The sequence below is a fragment of the Myxine glutinosa genome, chromosome 12 (assembly GCF_964187855.1).
Source record: "Myxine glutinosa chromosome 12, kmMyxGlut1.1, whole genome shotgun sequence".
Lineage (NCBI taxonomy): Eukaryota > Metazoa > Chordata > Myxini > Myxiniformes > Myxinidae > Myxine > Myxine glutinosa.
The window spans coordinates 24,726,502-24,745,624 of NC_136272.1; the positions used below are offsets into that span (position 1 = coordinate 24,726,502).

At 43.3% G+C, this 19,123-nt stretch overlaps 1 protein-coding gene across 5 annotated transcripts in view; it reads right to left on the reverse strand.

Moving 5' to 3' along the window:
• Positions 1-35: 35 nt before the first annotated feature.
• BCKDHA (branched chain keto acid dehydrogenase E1 subunit alpha) overlaps positions 36-19,123 on the reverse strand; it is a 39,383-nt gene continuing 20,295 nt past the window's right edge. For 4 of the 5 annotated variants that reach the window (XM_078766585.1, XM_078766584.1, XM_068133017.2 and 1 more), the window contains 7 exons: positions 8,917-9,003; positions 8,703-8,811; positions 8,395-8,556; positions 6,763-6,969; positions 6,282-6,423; positions 4,129-4,300; positions 36-1,729 (listed from right to left, as the gene is read on the reverse strand). In XM_078766585.1, coding sequence (XP_078622711.1) covers positions 1,556-1,729; positions 4,129-4,300; positions 6,282-6,423; positions 6,763-6,969; positions 8,395-8,556; positions 8,703-8,811; positions 8,917-9,003 — 1,053 coding nt within the window. In that variant the 3' untranslated portion in view covers positions 36-1,555. Of the gene's footprint in view, positions 1,730-4,128; positions 4,301-6,281; positions 6,424-6,762; positions 6,970-8,394; positions 8,557-8,702; positions 8,812-8,916; positions 9,004-18,749; positions 18,811-19,123 lie in introns of all 5 variants that reach the window. The other variant, XM_068133016.2, reaches the window with a different exon arrangement.

The window sequence follows — 19,123 nt, forward strand, 5'->3', positions numbered from 1 at the left end:
TGCATGTAAAATGTAGTTAGATTCATAAAATGATGTTATTTTTGTACATGATTACACCTTTATTATTTTGTACCATGTTGATATCCCTAACATACACTATATACATTTCCAATATTTTTTTGTTTCCAAGTGAAACTTTCTGGACATCCACAGCAATGATTCTTACCATCAGTTCAAGTGCAAACTATTTCAGAATTATTTTATACATTTCATGACAAACGTGAATGCATCTGGAAAACACGTTAAAGTTCAATTCCAAAATAAGAAGGCAAAGAAAAGGTCACATATTTATCAAATGGCAAATTCAAACGGAAGTTTTGGAGCGTCAGTAAAATACATCCGTCTTTTCCACAGTGAACTGAAATATAATTGATAAAAGGATTAGGATGAAGTTATCAATGCCATAACCTAATCCTGTGTAAAAACAAGTCACATGAGGAGGAATTGTTTTTGTTATCCCGTCCCATGCACAGCAGGAAACGGGGTTTTGCAATCACTGCTAACTTTACTATTTCAGTTTTGTCATCAAATTTTCAAAGCTTTATTATGATAATACGGAGAAGGCAAATTAATAATTTTGTCAAAAGGTCAAAGGTCAGCAACACAAAATCGTCATTTTTGCATCTGATTGACCTCAAATTTGAAGAATTTGCATATTGGGTGACTGAATTGGTTCACCAATCAAAACCTCGAAGCTGTTTGTTTTTAGATCAAAAGGTCATGGTTACGTAAAATCACTAAATAAATTTCACTAAATTGCGCCCAAATTGACCTGAAATTAAAATTTTTTGCATATTGGGTCATTGAATTGGTTCACTAATCAAAAGGTAGGAGTCTTTTTTTTCTTTTTCTAGATCAAAAGGTGAAGGTTGCATAAAAGTCAATATTCATCCAATTGACCTGAAATTTTAAGAATTTGCATATTGGGTCACGGAATTGGTTCAATCATAAGCTAGAAGCTGTTTTTTGTTTTTTTTTAGATTTAAAGCTCGAAGTTCAAGGCTGTTTTGCTTTTTTTTTTTTAAACCGTTTTCGTTATTTTGAGCACATGGAAGAAGACGACTGAATACAAACGGACGCGGATGGGCTTTGCATTTTCAGACGCCTTCTCGTTTGTTTTTGACGTAATGCCGTCGGAAAAGTAATAATAAACCATTCCTTTCATGCCGTGAGGCACATAGGGCTGCCGAGACAGTTTCATTGGCTAAGGACTATAATTCTGGTCGAATCGCCACTCTAACGCAGGACCATCGAATGGTTTGTTACCACAGTAAGCTGCTAATCATTTTTCCGACCTCAGAAGGATGGCAGGCTGTCAACCCACCTGGTGTTATTTCAACGGCACAACAGGGGCTCAAACTCAAGACTAAGATCTTAAGCCAGCCACCTTGATCATTAAGCCAACACCAGGCTTATGCTATCAGAAAAGAGCACACTGACAATCAAACCAAAATATTTACGAACATTTTCATAGACAGCACAGTCACAAAGCATTTATATTTTTTCCTTGTACCATCGAATGTGCATCCTGCAAAACCCACGAGGTGTCTGAACTTCAGAAAGTCTCAAATTTATCCAACGAATAGTGTTCCGCATACCGTTCAACATGCTTTTGCAACTGTTCTTCTTGTTTCTTCAGTGACGGAGGAAGAGTGTCATAGACGTCGGTGAAAAGCAGCTTGGGGCTGGGTTTCAACTTCTTTTCTGCACGTTCAAATGTCTCTATGACCTGCTCAAATCCAATAGGAGGGGAGGGTTCGATAAAAACAAATGGTTACCAATTTTGTACCATCATGGAAGAATGTGAAACTGCCTTATCTATTCAATCTTCATCAAATTATTACTTTATTATTGTCACCTATAATTATATACCAGATTTTGTGGTGTAATGGTCATAGAGTCCACTCCGAGGTTGGGAGGTCAGCAGTTCAAACCCCGGCCGAGTCATAGTAAATAATTTCAAAATGTTATGTGCTGCTTCCTTCCTTGACATTCAGCATTTAAAAGGATAAGAACATGGACATAGGTTGGTATCCATAGGGAGGAGGAAATCCTCCTCAAGAAATGTCCCACTGAGTGTGGTGAGAAAGGCGGTGCGCCATTGTTGCTATCTGGGGTACTCTGGTTACCAGCGTCATGACGGCACTTCCCCCAAACTAAATGGCTGTGTTTGTCTCAAACAGTCTGGTGTTGTCTTGTGTATTCGACTGTATGTCCATGTGGATAAGGTGTGTGTGTGTGTATGTGTGTGCACGCGTGTGCCAGCTCTACCATGAGCCTTATATCCTGTTAAAAAAAAATCCTAATCCAAACACACTAATAAACAATGTTTCTCATTTGCAATTTACCCTAAAATTTTGACAAAACCCAATTGTGGCCCAAAATTGTGCAAAACTGGAGGAATGTGAATCTTTTCTGGTGGGAAATGTTGAGTCAGCCAAGGAACTGTGAGCATACAGTATTTCAAGCAAATGAGAATCTGCAGTTCAAGGTGTGCATGCAGCTGAGCCTTCCCATAAGAAAATGGTGAAGCTGGTGTCCAAGACTGCATCAGGCATCAGTAAACCAGAAGTTTAGCTGTACCAAGGACAGACTTTTTATTTTCACTTCAACCAAGGATGACTGACTTTTTATAATACAACTTATAGATAGAATTATTAGAAGTTTGGAATTGTGACAAATCACATACGTCATATAAACTGCAGGTGAGAAGGGCTAATCAATGGCTTTCTTCTGATACAAGCAAAGTGATTAGAAACTTAAAATAAAGGTCCAGAGGTGCCTTGCAACATTGGTAGTCCCTCATAGAAAAAGACAACAACATTGACATTGGGGAGGAATGAGGGGCAGGAGAGGATGCATGTGGTGGACAAGATGGATACAGAAGGAAACTGCAAGGAGAGAACACTGGAAGATTGGAATGAGGAGGGATTTGGGTGGGGTTTACAAGGGTAGAAAAGACCATGGTTTTGGATTGGGGACGATCTGAGATGGTGGTGAACATCTGCTCTGGGGTTCAAGATGGCTAACGATCATATTAATCTCCTATGTGGCAATGCAGCAGGCGGCTTTGTCATGTTAATGATGACCCAACATCCATAATCATCACCCCAAACTAAGCCTTGTGTTTTCTACTTATGGCAGAGTACGTACATAATATGTTTAGCCTCACCCACCTTGGTGTTTCGTAAAAATCACGTCGCCGTTTTCAAATAAATTTAAAAGGTGAAACTCGTGTTTCTGTTTATTTTATTAAAATGTTTATTTGAATATGAATGAATGAATAAATGATCGTTTTAAGGCCATTTTCCCCGCTAGAGCGGGGGTTAGCCTTGCGGGCCCCATGACAATCATGGTTCCCTGTTTGAGGCAATGTTTTTATGGCCGGATGCCCTTCCTGACGCCAACCCTTGGTCACGCTCTTACGATGCGCAGGAATACGGTGTACCTATTCTAAACCGGGGTACACACCGTGATCATTCATCCCAGCAAGCTGGTACTCAATTTGCCGACCTCGGAAGGATGACAGGCTGAGTCAACCCCCCTGGCGTTAATTCAGCGATCGCCCGGGATTCGAACCCAGGATCCTTGGATCCCAAGCCGGCACCCTAACCGCTAAGCCAACACCAGGCTTTTAACTTGATATATAAATATAATCGGGAGAAATTAAATAAGTCGTGGACGTAGCTTCAAGACGGTCGATCTTTAATTTTCAGACAAGCTTTCGACCAACAGGTCTTCTTCTTAGTCTACAAGAACAGCAGGTATGCATATAAGATGTTGATATGATGCTGATATATGAATAAAATACATACAAAAACTACTCAGGGCTACAGTGTTCAAATATAAAATTCAATTGAATTTAAGTAGATCCTCGATCACAGACCGACGTTGGAAGACAGACAGAAAGACAGACAAACAAAGTGAACCAATTGCTTCACCATGCTTTGTGCTTCGTGGGGTAACAATGTGCAATTTTGAAATATCATTTTATCCTCCACTGTGTATGGTTAAACAAAACAAACAAAAAAAATCACCCATGTAAAACTGCTTGTGAGAGAGTGTGAAAATAAGTGATGTGAGAAAGAAAAACCAAAAAGGATGCATGACCAAAAGGTGTGCACCTACCATTTTGCGTGACTCCTTCCTCCACGCCTTCTCCTGTGTGTCGTCCCACCAACCCTGGTTGATCATGAAGTTGTGCAGCCGTGAGATGGGGTGATCTTGTTTATCCCAATAGCTCACTTCATCCACTGAACGGTAGGCTGAGCTGTCGTCACTCGTGCTGTGGTGGCCAATTCTGCAAAGAATAGAGGAGCAAAATAAGGCTGAGAGATTGTAATTCGTGGAGCAGACGTTGCAGTGTGTGAACGAACGTGCATTTAAAACAAAATCTGGGTTGGCCTGTTTTTAATCCACATTTGTGCACCTAGCTCTTGATGCTGGGATCCCATGTTCAAATCCCAAATACTGTGTTTGCTTTCTCCATTCTCTCCTAATGTCCTTACAATTAATGTAAAAGTGCAATGATGTCTTCTAATGTCGTAGCTGTGATATCATTACCTGCGATACATAAAAAAGTTTGTCTACCAGCCTTAATCACTCAATACATAAATAAATGAACGACACCCCAATATCTGTGATGAAATACGTTGTATTGTCTCGAGCTGAGTGGCGAGACTATCCGCGTGAAGGGATGACCTTGAGGAGGCTCATATAAACTGTGTCCATTCGGTGCGCTAGGGGTGGCATACTGTATCCCTGCGCTGTAGACTACCGAGATGTAACAGGTACGTAAAGGCTTGCTTGCAAGGAACTGGAAGGATGTATGCTTCGATTGCCTTTTATGTGGAACTAATAAACTGTATTCTTGTGTTGTAGGATTGGCATGAGAAATAGTTCAATAAAGCCTCAATTATTGCCAGAGGTCTGAGTTTGATTCCACAACAATATCATTGCATAACCCAGGGTGATCATTATGATTTCAATTCTGCCACCACTACTCGTTTCATATTAAACACAAGGCTGCGGGGTAATATATAAGACTATATAATAATTAATATATAATAAGCCAAGACTGGCTGAGGGCAGGGCTGTGCCGCTGATGCAATTCCCTCTGCAGGTTAGGGCAGTAATCTCTAATTTGCTCAGGGTGCCGGCAATAGCTCACCTACTCTTCGTGAAGGACAACATGGGATCTTTAACGTCCAGAAACTAATGCAGGCAGATAGGACGCCCAGTTTAATGGTCAACCGAGGAACGGGACGGCACATATTGATGAATCAATCGTCGTGCCTTTCATCCGCAGCTCAATGGAATACTGCTCTCCCCTCTGGGCTGGTGCTCCTGCCTCACACCTAGCTCATCTTCACGCTGTTGAAACCAAAGCGTTCAGAATCATTGGAATCTCCCGCGATGAAGCTAACTCCAAGGGCCTCTCACTCACTCACCGCAGGCAGGTTGGTGGTCTTTCCGTCTTCTACCGACTCCTCTTTGGCCTTGCCCCCCCAGCTCTCTCTGGGCTCTGTCCCCCAAATATTCCTACAGGTCACACAAGATCTGCCTGCAACCCTCTTATGGTTAAACTGCCAAAATCAAGACTGTCTGTTCACCTTCACTCCTTCATTCCTCTTTTCTCCCACCTCTGGAACAAACTCCCCCACACCCTTCAATCCCACTCCTCCCTCCAGGTCTTTAAAACAGCTGTTCACCACCATCTCTTATCTTCCCCCATCCAAAACCTTGATCTTTTCTACCCCCGCTAATTTCACCCCAATTCCACTTTTTTGAAATACCAACTTCTGTCCTGGAAGTCCTTGTGTTTTATACTTCTCCCACCCCCCCCCCCTTCCCACGCCTCCTCCCCCCAAACCCTCTCCCTCCCACACATCTCCCTGCTCTCAAATGTTGTGTTTGTGTGCTTTCCCCTTCTCTCCCCATTTTTATATATGTTGTTTGTCTGGTTGATTTGTTTGTGAAATAAATGTTAGCTCTTTCACGAGCCTCGATTCAGTATACAAAAAAAAGAAAGAAAAAAAAAGAAGCACCCTGCCTGTGAACGTCAGAATGATAGTTTATAGCTGGGCCGAGATTCAAACCCAGGCTAGACAGCTTCGAGGTAAGTGTGTGTACCTGCAGGCTATCCTGCCAGCTCTCTGCCACTACTGTTATGCACTGATGCAAGTTAAAATCGGTGTTCATCATATCCACCATGAGATACTCGATACTCGTGAAGGAAGTTACACCAATTGTTCAAAAAGACAGAAAGCTTTCAGTCCAACCTGTAGGTCATGGCTTCCACCAGCATGGGCTGGTTTTCACTCACAGCATGGCGTCGTGCCTCTTTTGTGGCATTGTATACAGCAAACACATCGTTTCCATCTACGCGGATCGAACGGATGCCGTAACCAGGACCTCGGCCAGCTGCTCGCAACAACAATGCATGCACACATCAGACAACTTAGAGAGAAGAGAACAGTTACCTGAAATTGAATCCCTCCAGAAAATAGTGTTCCTTGAGGAAAACAAAACGAATAGTTTACAAAAATGGGATGTGGATACAACAGAAATGATGGACTGAATTATCCATTCTTACCCAAATATTTCCGGTGCAATCATTTTAAACTGACATATTCTCATATTGAAGCTCAAGTTTCCATACACACAATTACAAATTGAAATACGTTAAATCAAGAAGGGCCACAGAACATGCACGAAGACACTACGTGACGGGGGCGTCATTCTTGAATGTGGTTGCCATACCAATGCCATCCCCGCGGTACTGCTCGTAAGTGGGTGTGGAGATGGCATATCCATTGTTGCGGCAGAAGAAGATGATCGGGCACTCCAGGGTTGCGGCAAAGTTAAAGCCGGCATGGGCATCACCTTCGCTGGCTGCACCCTCCCCGAAATAGCAGATGACTGCTCGGTCAGTGGAGGAACGTTTGTACGCGTATGCTGCTCCGACCGCTGCAGAACGGGATTATGGGTAGAGCAGTCAGTTATCCACATAAAAAAACATGCAGACAGTGTATACAGTCCAAGTGCCAAGCCTTTTAGCCGACAGTGAATTGCTTTTCATGCCACTCACTCACTTGCGGATCTCTACGCGGATTCAGGAACCCATCAGACACTACTCATAAAATGGAATTGTACATTACTTGCAGCTTGCATTATGGTGGCGAGATCTAGCGGGCGTATGGCATCATCTGTGCTTGGCGTCGTCGTACGAGTTTTTTTTGTTTTTTTTCCAATTACAAGTTGTTAATATTTTGTAAAGCAGGCCTGAACTCAGTGAAAAGCGAAATGACAGGGTAGTGGGCCAACACATGGATGAGGTAAACGGAGAGTTATGGAAGTGCTAATGAGGATAGAATAGATCATGGGTTGGGATGGAGGATGACATGATGTGGTGCTGTATTGTCAAATTGAAGCCCTGGAGGGAAGAGCGTGATTGAAGAGGCTGAGGAAGATTCGACAAGTGGGACAGAAGAGGAACAAAGGGAATAGAGGTCATCGAGCCTGGATTTTTAGATTATCATAAAGAGAGAACTGCTGGAAGAATGTGTGAGATCTGGAAGGACTGGGAAGGGATGGAGGGATGAAAACAGAAGGAGCAAGGCTTGAGCAGAGGCAGTAGAAAATATAAAACCACCAATCTGTCTGCAACGAGAGAGAACCAGGCCCTGTGCTTCGAGCTATTTGTACGAGATGTCAATGATGTTAAGAACTTTTGGATTCCACAATATCTATGAGAGGAAGATGTGAAGAGCGGCACCAGCCCATAAGTGACAGCAGTACTGCATTCACCAATGGACAATGGCCTTGTAAGCTGCCAGTAGATCTGATTTTTCAAGGAATAACTTCGAACTATGGAGGACACCCATTCTGCAGCTGGCTTTGGATGCCAGCTTTGATATTTCAACCAAATCAAATTTCAAATTTGATATATTTGATATTTCAATGAGGTCAAGGCGGATGGCAAGGCTGAGAAGTTTCAGAAATTAAACTTTTTCCAGTGGTTGATATTGGAAACAGATGAGTTGGTTTGACGATCGTTTCGGAGACAGGGTGAGACAATGAGATTTTCCTGGATTGAAAGATTTGTTCATCATGTTAGGCCATGTCTCATCCTTTGACAATCATGTACCCAGAGACACAGCCCTGACTTTCTTGAGATTCAGGGCCTCCATCTGCTGTTGAGAGAGAAGCAGCAACATATCCAAAAGTTGCATAACAATTGGGCAAGTCTTCATCTCAAATTATTTTTAAAAAACAAGGAGCGAGTCCAACGTTTACCAGAAGAAGACTTTGATTAAAAAAATCCCCTTCCTCTCCCAACCCCTAAGTAACACATATAAATGCTCCAACGACCTGTCATTCTGCGCAACACACCTTGAGGCATCTGCGTGGCAAGTGGTGAAGAAATGGTAACAAAGTTGTGTTCCAGTGAACCGTAGTGCACAGGCATCTGCTTCCCGTGGGCAGAATCATCCACGTTTCCATAGCACTGCGCCATGAAGCTGTCCAACGGATATTCTCGCCACATAAGCACCCCTAAAAAATGACAAATTAGTCGCACAATAATAAATCACTACCTTACCTCTAACACCTAGCGATATGACAATTTAAAAAAAAAAAAAAAAAAAAAAAAAAATACCCCAAGCGCATTAGCGGTTATCGTGAAAATGCAGGTTTCATACCGGCCTCACGGTACTGTCCAAACACCAGGTCCTGCATTTCAAGAGCAGCTGCACTGCCAACATGTGTTCCCTCTTCACCGTAGTTGGTCATGTAGAACGAGATTCGACCCTGTGGGACCGAGTTGGAACGCGATCACATGAAAACTCACACAAAGCAAACAAAACAGAAATAAAATAAAAGATGAACTGATAAACTCTCGATGGCATGTCTCACCTGTCGCTGCGATTCATAAAGAATTCGATCCATGGTATTGAGAAGCGTCATTTTTTGATACATCTTGAGCACCATCTCCTTTCCAAGCTGAGTGAAAATGTAAATGAATTGTCATTCAAGTAATAATTTGGAAAGAAACATTCAAGTACACATTGTGACAAAAATAATGAAATCATGATAGATTTAGATAGATGATGTCACAAGGCATGGCAAATGGTTGCCTTCTTCTTCTTTTGTATGGAGCACATGGCTGTGAGAGCATCACTGGCTGAGGGGGAGGTGCAGATATGCTGCTGATGCAGTGCCTCCTTTAGGATAGGACAGCAATTTGTAATTTATAAACGGTGCCGGAAGTAGCTCGCCTGCTGTTTGCGAAGGATACCGTGGGATCTTTAACATCCATAAACTAATGCCGGCAGTCCAGTTTAATGTCTGTCCGAGAGACAACACACATATTGACAAATAACCCTCCTGTGAAACGGCAGGATGACAGTTTATAGCTGGGCCAATATTCAAACCCAGGCTAGATAGCTCAAAGGCAAGTATGCGTACATCTAGATTCTAGGCCATCCCGTCAGCTCGTAAATGGTTACCTGTTTACTTGTAACAACAAGAAACCACAGGTAATGATACCGTCGTGTCCCCGGGGTTAAGACCCCTGGGTGACGAATGACCGAAACGAGCTTTAACTCCGAGGCGTATTTCGAACTTGGTGGGATTATCTTTTCGTGCACACGGGAAGGTTCGAAGCCTAATCTGATTGGATGGCAGACACGGGGTTTAATGACTCCCGATGATGGCATCCTCTTGACCAATCGCCCAGCGCCGTCGAATCGTCCCAACCAATCATCCTTCGGGGCGTGGCCACACGGCCTTTGACACCCAATGACAAAGCCTGTCAATTCCGGTCCGAGGAGGAGCCCAGCCGTCCTTCGGGAATGTTCGGGGGCGGGGTCCCTTGCCGATCGGCAAATGCTGTTTCTGTCGGCCCTGGTCGGCGTCGTTGGCTAATGGAGCCTGGCCAGCTGAGTCTTATAAGAACTTGAAGGGAAAAAAATCACAGGGAGGCATTACATACTGAGGATTATTAACCATAAGCCCTATAATTAATTAGCACAAAACCACCCTCCTTATGGCGACATGCAAACACTCTTAACCTGAACATTTACCCTACTTATGTACATCGAGATGGGCTTCTCCTTCTTCGCGTCACACGGTCCATACTAAAACCTACACATTCTGAACTTACCTAAGGTATTCCATACCTACCCCCACAAATGTAACACTACCTCAATATCAACAGGAGGTATATAAAAAGGATTCAAATGTATGTACCTCCAAATAGTGGTGACAACATTTAGGAAGGTTCAAACTCATCGTCATTTCCACCAGTACGAATATGATGACATGACATTTTCCTTTCCATGAACACATTTTGACTCTTATTTAAGAATGTCCTTATTAAAAAGAATTATTTAAGAATGGAAGGGGTCATGCTGTAGGCAAAGACTCATGTTGAGTTTGGCTGCCCACAAACATTAACGTGAATGTAAAACGGCCATAGCAGATTGAGGTGGAGAATAAATAAATAGATAAATAAAGACCTACCATTGTCGGCCCATTCTCCTCCACCCTATTGTTAGCGCATTGACCTTTCAGCCCTGTTCCCAGCTCTTGGATGAGGCTCAAAACTCTATTTGTATAAAAATCTATTTGCCAAAAGCTGCCAACAGAACTATGGAAATCGAATGAATCCCTAAGCTTCTTCATAATGCTGTTTCCTACATTATTTGTCAGGGCAGTATATTTAAACTAAAACAACACTTGGTAGAGTGCATATCTCTGCTAGGCTGAACAGTTTACATTTTGTATCCCACAGATATCCGGATATGCATCCTAACCGGAAACAAAATCTAATTGGCTTGTTCTTGTCACCTAACTAACTCATTCCAAGATGTCATAATCCGTCCAAACCTTTTTGAGATATCGTACTATACTGCATATCGTTTTTGGCTCCATTTCTCAATTGTGAAAACAATCACTTAAATATGATACAATTCTTGTTGGATTGGAATATTACAACTCAAGATCTCAAAAATATCCTCAAACTAGAACAGCACTCTTCGACGTTGAACGATATGCCTCCGCCCACATTATTACATCATTATACTACGTACTTGTACCAAGTTTGATTTAAACCTCTTCAGCTTTTCGCAAGTATCACATTTTTATCTCACATGACCTTTGACCTTTGATGCCGAAATCCAATCAGTTCATCTTTTCATCATAATATCTACTTGAAGATATTAAATCTTCTGGTCTGGTCAAAATCCCATTACTGGTGCACAAATTAGTGCAGTAACAGAATTTTTACCTAATGGGACCTCTGACCTTTGACGTATTGACCCCAAAATGTAACCCACTTATCTTTTCATCATTATACATACGTGTACCAAGTTTGACTTAGATCCCTTCAGCAGTTCTTTAAGTTATCACGGTAACTAATTGTTGCTTAATATGACCTCTGATCTCTTGACCCCAAAGCCTAATCAGTTCATATTTGCATCATAATATATAATTATACCAACTTTGGTAAAATCCCATCACAGGTTCACAAGCTATCGTGGTAACAGAATTTTTACCCAACGCGATGGCTGACATTTGACCTTTGACCTCTTGGCCCCAAAACCTAATCAGTTCATCTGTACATCAATATACATACTGTTACGTGCTCCTCCCCAACCCCCTGGTCACGGTGTACCTCCGAGCCCCGAGAGGAGTCATGGCAGAAAAATGTGTTATTCTGTATGTCAAAGATCAATGGTGAAGCCACACCAATTGTTACTTACAAACAAATATTGTATTAAGATCACACAAGAATAACAGTACAACAATAATAGTAATCAAAAGTACAATCAATATATATCCTATGATGATACCATCAGTTTCGTAATATATAACTCACTGTGCTCCGAGTGAGTGAAACAAGAACATTCCCAATGTCTCTTTCCCGGCTTCAAACCCACGTCGATTCCGGTTTCAAGCCAAAGTCGATGCCGGCTTCAAGCCAAAGTTGTCCCGCTCTAGCGATCGTCAGAACGATGTCCAATCGAGATCAGAATCCCGTTCGAATGACAGTCGCAGTCACGCGGCCAAAGTTGCACAAAGGCGCCCTCAAGGCGACTGGGAAATCCAACGGTGCACTCCAGGCGACTGGGAAATCACACCCTCGGGTATGGACGTTTCACGGCTCACAGTCAGCGAACCTCAGATTTACCTTCAAAATCCACGTTACACACACACACCCCAGATAAACGTATGGAGGCGGTGAAAACTGCTGAAGCGAAGCAAAGAAAACCTTGCGCGATGCGCAAAGCACGCGAGTCAAAATGGCCAAAGGCCCGTTCTCGAGGCGCAACGGCGCGACGATGATTCTCTTCGGAATCTATCGCAAAACCTGACACGCAGGTTAATCTGTCACAGCGATAACAACTCTGTCACAGGAATCCCTTTCCTGGGAAACCCAAAGTTCACTCGTGACTCTTGCTCGCCAATGTTCGCTCCAGACCAAAAAGCAACTATGCTTCTTCTCCGACTCACTCGCTCCGCCTTCTTTTTTTCTCCTCTTCCTCTTCGTCATCGTCGTCCGGTTCCCGATCCGGTTTCCGGTTTCTTTTAACTCTAACTTTTTCACCTTTTGAAAACAGTTCATAAACAATAAACCTTTTGAAAACAATAATAGTACATGGAATCAAAAATGTTTACAGTGGATGAAAACCACCACAACGGAAGTGACGAATCCGTAACACTTCCCCCCCCTCAAGAAAGAAAGTTTGAACATAGTGAAAACTTTCTTTGCAGGCAAAAACTCTTTTAACAAACAAAAGTAAAACTCACACCCAAATCATCAATTCCCGTGAGCAACGATAATTAATATTTCCCAAAAATAAAGCAACAAAACTTCCAAACAACCTACAGAAATTTCCAAAGTTAGTTCACTCTGGACAAAGCATCAGCAACGACATTGTCCCTGCCCTTTACATGCTCAATTTCCAAGTTGAACTCCTGCAAAACCAAACTCCATCTCATCAACCTCGGGTTCTATTTTTCATTTTTTGAATGAAGGTTAAAGGGGTTGTGATCAAAAATCCAAAGCAAAGCAAATCTATAGCACTTTTTGAAGGAGGCCAAGCTGAGCCAGGTTTCATGGTGGTTGGGTGGCGAGGCCTGGAAGTATTCACTACATGGACGCCTTTAGGAACGTGGAGTTCACGGGTTAATCCGTGTAGAAATCTTGGCTCGGCTGCTCCTGAGCACTCAGTGCTTCCAACTCTTCTCTTGATCATAAAAATCAAAATCACAGTTGTGGAGTTGGGTGCTGTAGTCACGTGAGTAGCGGTCCCCATCTCGGCTACCACCGTAATAGTCATCCCGTCGAGAGTTGCCGCAACTCTGGGAGCCTCCATAGTAATCTCGACTGCGGCCGCCACCAAAACTACTACTCCCACCCCGGGAGCCATAGCCACCCCTGAAACTACCTCCACGTTTTTCTCCTCTGTAGCCCCCTAGACGCCCATGGCCTGCCTTCTCTACTGTTATGGTCCGACCATCCAAATCCTTTTCTGCATCTTTGGCGTCCTTTGTGTTTTCCAACGTGACAAAGCCAAACCCTCTCGACTTTTGCGTCTCCCTGTCTTTTATCAGCAGCACTTCCAAGAGTGGTCCATATTTGCCAAAGACAGAGTCCAGAACATCTTCACTTGTGTCAAAGTTCAGTCCACCTACAAAGAGCTTGTCAACATTGCCTCCATTCATGACTTGTGTGTGCTGACACTTAGTTTCAGGGTACTTGCAAGACGTGCCTGTGCAAAGCGTGACGTCAGTACCTTCTCCTTTTCTTCAGAGCGCTTCCTACCCATAGCACGAGTCACGGCACAGGATGGAAAGATACCCAGAATCTCCCGCTCCAACCGTGCGGTTATTTTCCATATTAGGCTTTTCAACAAACATCGGATTACCAGAAACTCGACCACCGGCCAAATCATTCCCGATAACAAAAGAGATTCCCTCTACAGGAAGAGTGGCTTGTAAACCTACGGTGACCGGTCCTGACCCCAAATCAGACTTTAAATGGATGACATGAAGTGGAGCTTTAACATAGCCCCCAACCCCCTGTAAAAGAACACCAACACCAGTTGCCGTCTTCTCTGACAATGGCAAAATGCCCTCAAGCATCAAAGATTGATGTGCTCCTGTGTCTCTCAATACCCTAACAGGTCTCTGGTTCGTTAAGTCTCCATACAGTGACACAAACCCCTCTGAAATAAAAGGTTTGTAACCATCTTGGACAAGGTCATTCTGTGATGCCGTAACTTTGGCATGAGAACCTTCACAAGGCACTGTTCTCCAAGGACGATTTCTCGCATTGGCCAATACATTCGGAGTTGTACTAGTCTGACTCCGCTTCTGATTTTTCCTTTTCAGGGCATAACATTGGGACATCAAACACCCAGGTTTCATGCAAAAAGCGCAAGTAGGCCCGGAGGAAAACCCGTGGTCTGCCTCGGGCCCCCCGGAAGATAAGTCTGTCTTGGAACTGTAGTCTTCTGATCACTAAAAGTCGCGGTATCAAATTTGTCCTCATAGTCATCTCTTGGCCACCTCCATGAATATTTGTTCTCTGCACCTGATTTAACATAACTCCGCTGGCTAGCTCTAGGCGGGAAGTGAGGTTTGTGGAACCCCATTCTGTGTGTCAAGGCATAGTCATCTGCCACGGTTGCTGCCTCATACAACTCTGGTACTTTCTTTTCATCCAGATGTACTTTGATGTCCGCATGGACGCACTGTTTGAATTCTTCCACCAAGATCAATTGCCGCAACAGTTTGAAGTCTTTCCCAATCCCCTTTGAATCACACCACCGATCAAACATGGTTTCCTTCATTCTGGCAAACTCCACATGGGTCTCACTCTCCCTCTTCCTGGGATTCCTGAATTTTTGCCGGTAAGCTTCAGGGACCAATTAATTGGCTTTGAGAATGGTTATCTTCACTATCTCATAATCTGCACATTGGTCATTCGGTAAAGCCGACTAATAATAATAATAATAATAATAATAATACATTTATTTTATATAGCGCTTTTCAAGAAGCCCAAAGACGCTTTGACAGAGTACAAAAAAACAAGTGCAAAAAGACAAAAATCAATAGGTAAATAATCAAACCAAAAGGAAGGAGAAGGAGCAGAGATAGTCAGGGGTTAAATGCTGTGGGTTAAATGTTGAATGCAGTGTTGAACAGGTGGGTCTTGTGATGTTTTGAATGTGGTGAGTGAGGAGGAGTCTCTGATGGTGTGAGGTAGTGAGTTCCAGAGGGTGGGAGCAGCGATGGAGAAGGCCCTGTCCCCCCAGGATCTGAATTTGGTCCACATGAAAGGGGTCAGGAGGTTGGTACCAGCAAAGCGGAGGTTGTGGGTGGGAGTGTGTCTGGAGAGGAGGTCAGTCAAGTAGGATGGGGCCAGGTTATGGAGGGCTTTGTAGGTCAAGAGGAGGATTTTGTACTGGATTCTCTGGGGGATGGGGAGCCAGTGAAGCTTGTAAAGGACGGGGGTGATGTGGTCACGGGTCCGGGAATGGGTGAGTAGACGGGCAGCGGAGTTCTGAATGTATTGGAGTTTATTGATGATTATTGAGGGTGAACCACAGAGGAGGCTGTTGCAGTAGTCCAGACGAGAGGTGATGAAGGCGTGGATGAGGGTTTCTGCAGCCGTGGAGGAGAGGGATGGACGGAGACGGACGATGTTTTTCAGGTGAAAGAAGGCTGTCTTTGTGATCTGTTTAGTGTATTTGTCGAAGGAGAGGGTTTGGTCAAAGAATAGATATCTTGAGCTTTACCCACCAGAACACTTTGCACAAACATAGTCCAGGACCCCACAGGCCATTTTAGCATTTGAGCCACTTTCTCAAAGTGTAAAAAAAAACTTGGCTACCTCCTTTTCATTGAAGGGTGGAACCAGTCTCACATGCCTACCAACATCCCAAGTGTTCTGACTAGTTGTCGAACTAGCCGGCATGGATACGACTTCTCTCCGTTCTCCCATTAATTCCAGCTCCTTGAGTTTAAGTTCCTTCTGATACTCCATGTCACGTTCCTTTAACTCCCTTTCGGCTCTCCTTTCCTCTGCTCTTTCCTTTGCTCTTCTTTAGCTCTCCTTTCCTCGGTTCTTCTCTCCTCGAGTTCTCGTTCCTGTTCTACTTCTTTCCTCGAGTTCCCTTTCAGCTCTCCTTTCCTCTGCTTTTAACCTTTCCTGGCTCTGCAGTTGCATCTCCATTTTCCGGAGCTCCACATTTTCTTTTTCCTCGGGTAACCAATCCAAGGCTACCTCTTTCCATGTTCCTTGTCCCACCAGAGATTCTACCACCAATGTCTGCATCTCTGCTTTCTTCATATGAGCTCGGACCTCCAAGTTAAAATGTTTGGCCAATATCAAGAGTTCCGATCTTTTTAACGCTTGGAACTGTGCGTCATTAGGGGACGCCGCAAACTGTTCTGCGTCAAACACCATGGTGACTATTAGTTAACACCTGTTAACCTTCATACAAAAATTTCCCAAATTGTTTTTTTCTTTGAAAAATTTGGGAATGTTAGAAAAATTCCAAATTTGGGAATTTTGGGAATGTGAAGGAATTCTATCCCGGACGAGCCCCAAATTTCTGTTACGTGCTCCTCCCCAACCCCCTGGTCACGGTGTACCTCCGAGCCCCGAGAGGAGTCACGGCAGAAAAATGTGTTATTCTGTATGTCAAAGATCAATGGTGAAGCCACACCAATTGTTACTTACAAACAAATATTGTATTAAGATCACACAAGAATAACAGTACAACAATAATAGTAATCAAAAGTACAATGAATATATATCCTATGATGGTACCATCAGTTTCGTAATATATATCTCACTGTGCTCCGAGTGAGTGAAACAAGAACATTCCCAATGTCTCTTTCCCAATGTCATAAATCACTTCAAACCCACGTTGATTCCGGTTTCAAGCCAAAGTCGATCCCGGCTTCAAGCCAAAGTCGATCGGCTCCAGCGATCGTCAGAACGATGTCCAATCGAGATCAGAATCCCGTTCAAATGACAGTCACAGTCACGCGGCCAAAGTTGCACAAAGGCGCCCTCAAGGCGACTGGGAAATCCAAAGGCGCCCTCCAGGCGACTGGGAAATCACACCCTCGGGTATGGACGTTTCACGGCTCACAGTCGGCGAACCTCAGATTTACCTTCAAAATCCACATTACACGCACACACCCCAGATAAACGTCTGGAGGCGGTGAAAACGGCTGAAGCGAAGCAAAGAAAACCTTGCTCGACACACAGAGCGCGCGAGTCAAAATGGCCGACGGCCCGTTCTCGAGGCGCAACGGCGCGACGATGATTCTCTTCGGAATCTATCGCAAACCTGACACACAGGTTAATCTGTCACAGCGATAACAACTCTGTCTTAGGAATCCCTTTCCTGGGAAACCCAAAGTTCACTCGTGACTCTTGCTCGCCAATGTTCGCTCCAGACCGCAAAGCAACTATGCTTCTTCTCTGACTCACTCGCTCCGCCTTCTTTTTTTCTCCTCTTCCTCTTCGTCGTCGTCCGGTTCCTGATCCGGTTTCCGGTTTCTTTTAACTCTAACTTTTTCACCTTTTGAAAACAGTTCATAAACAATAAACCTTTTGAAAACAATAATAGTACATGGAATCAAAAATGTTTACAGTGGATGAAAACCACAACGGAAGTGACGAATCCATAACAATACCTCTACCAAGTTTGACTTGCATCCCTTCAGCGGTGCTAGTCATAAACCAATTACAGACTTTGACCTTTGACCTCTTGACCCCAACATCAAATCAGTTCATCTTTGCATCAAAATACATACTTGTACCAACTTTGGTCAAAATCCCATCACTGGTTCACAAGCTATCCTGGTAACAGGATTATTACCCAACATGATCTTTGACCTTTCAACTTTGACCTCACCAAAATATAATTAGTTCATCTTTACCTCATTATACATACCTGCACCCCTTCAGCCATTCTCAGCATTATATCCCTTCAGCTGATCTCAAGTTATCACGGTAACGAAAACCTATCACCGACGGACGGACACCCCGAAAAGATAATGCCTCCCACTTCGTCAGAGGCATAAAAAAAACAAAAACATCCCTCTACAAAAATCACAAAAAGGTGAATAATCGTGTTTCATGACGTAGTGATCAAATTCAAACTCGCACAATGCATTCGCAGAGGGGTCAAGTCTAACTTTGGCGGGAGATCTCCCGCATTTTGATAAATTAGGTATGACCCACATTTTCCCATTTTCAATGTATTTTCTCCCGTTCAGAACCCATTGTGATTCAAATGTATTACCCTCGCCAGAGGACAGGGTATTGTATTTGAGTCCGTTTGTCTGTTTGTTTGTCCGCACAGAATAAGTATGATTTTCTCTACAACCGTTGGTCCGATTGACAGGAAATTTTCACCAAAGGTTCAACTCCACGTGTAGAATTTTCTAATGATAATTATGACGTCATAGGTTATGTGGTATGGGCGCCATCTTGGAAAAAATCTCCGAAAGCGCTGCATAGAAAAAAAATGGAGACATGGCTCATTGTAAAGAACTCTCCATGGGGAATAAAATATGTTAATGATGATGTCATAGGTGCCGCCATTATGACATCACAATTCAACAAGTACAAAACTTCATCCGATCAAGATGAAATTTCTTGAGCATCATCTAGGGATAAATTGGTGGAGAAAAAAAAAAATGACGTCAACGGTCACCTGGTTCGGTCGCCATCTTGGAAAAACCGAAAAACTTTGCACCTGTATAGCTCCGAAAGCACTGCAAAGAAAAAATTGAGACATGGCTCATTGTAAAGAACTCTCCATGTGGAATAACATATTGTTGCAGTTTTTAGAACCTTCACTTTATCAAATTTAGTATTAAAATCCCTTATAAATAACCCCCTTTTTTTTTTTTTTTTTTGTATACAAGATCGAGGCTCGTGAAAGAGCTAACATTAATCACACAAAAAGACAAACCGACACACAAAACACAAAAAAACAAGGGGAGCGGTAGACAAGATGGGGAGAGAGGGGGAAGGACACAAAAGAGAGGGGGAAGGACACAAACACAACATTTGAGAGCAGGGACA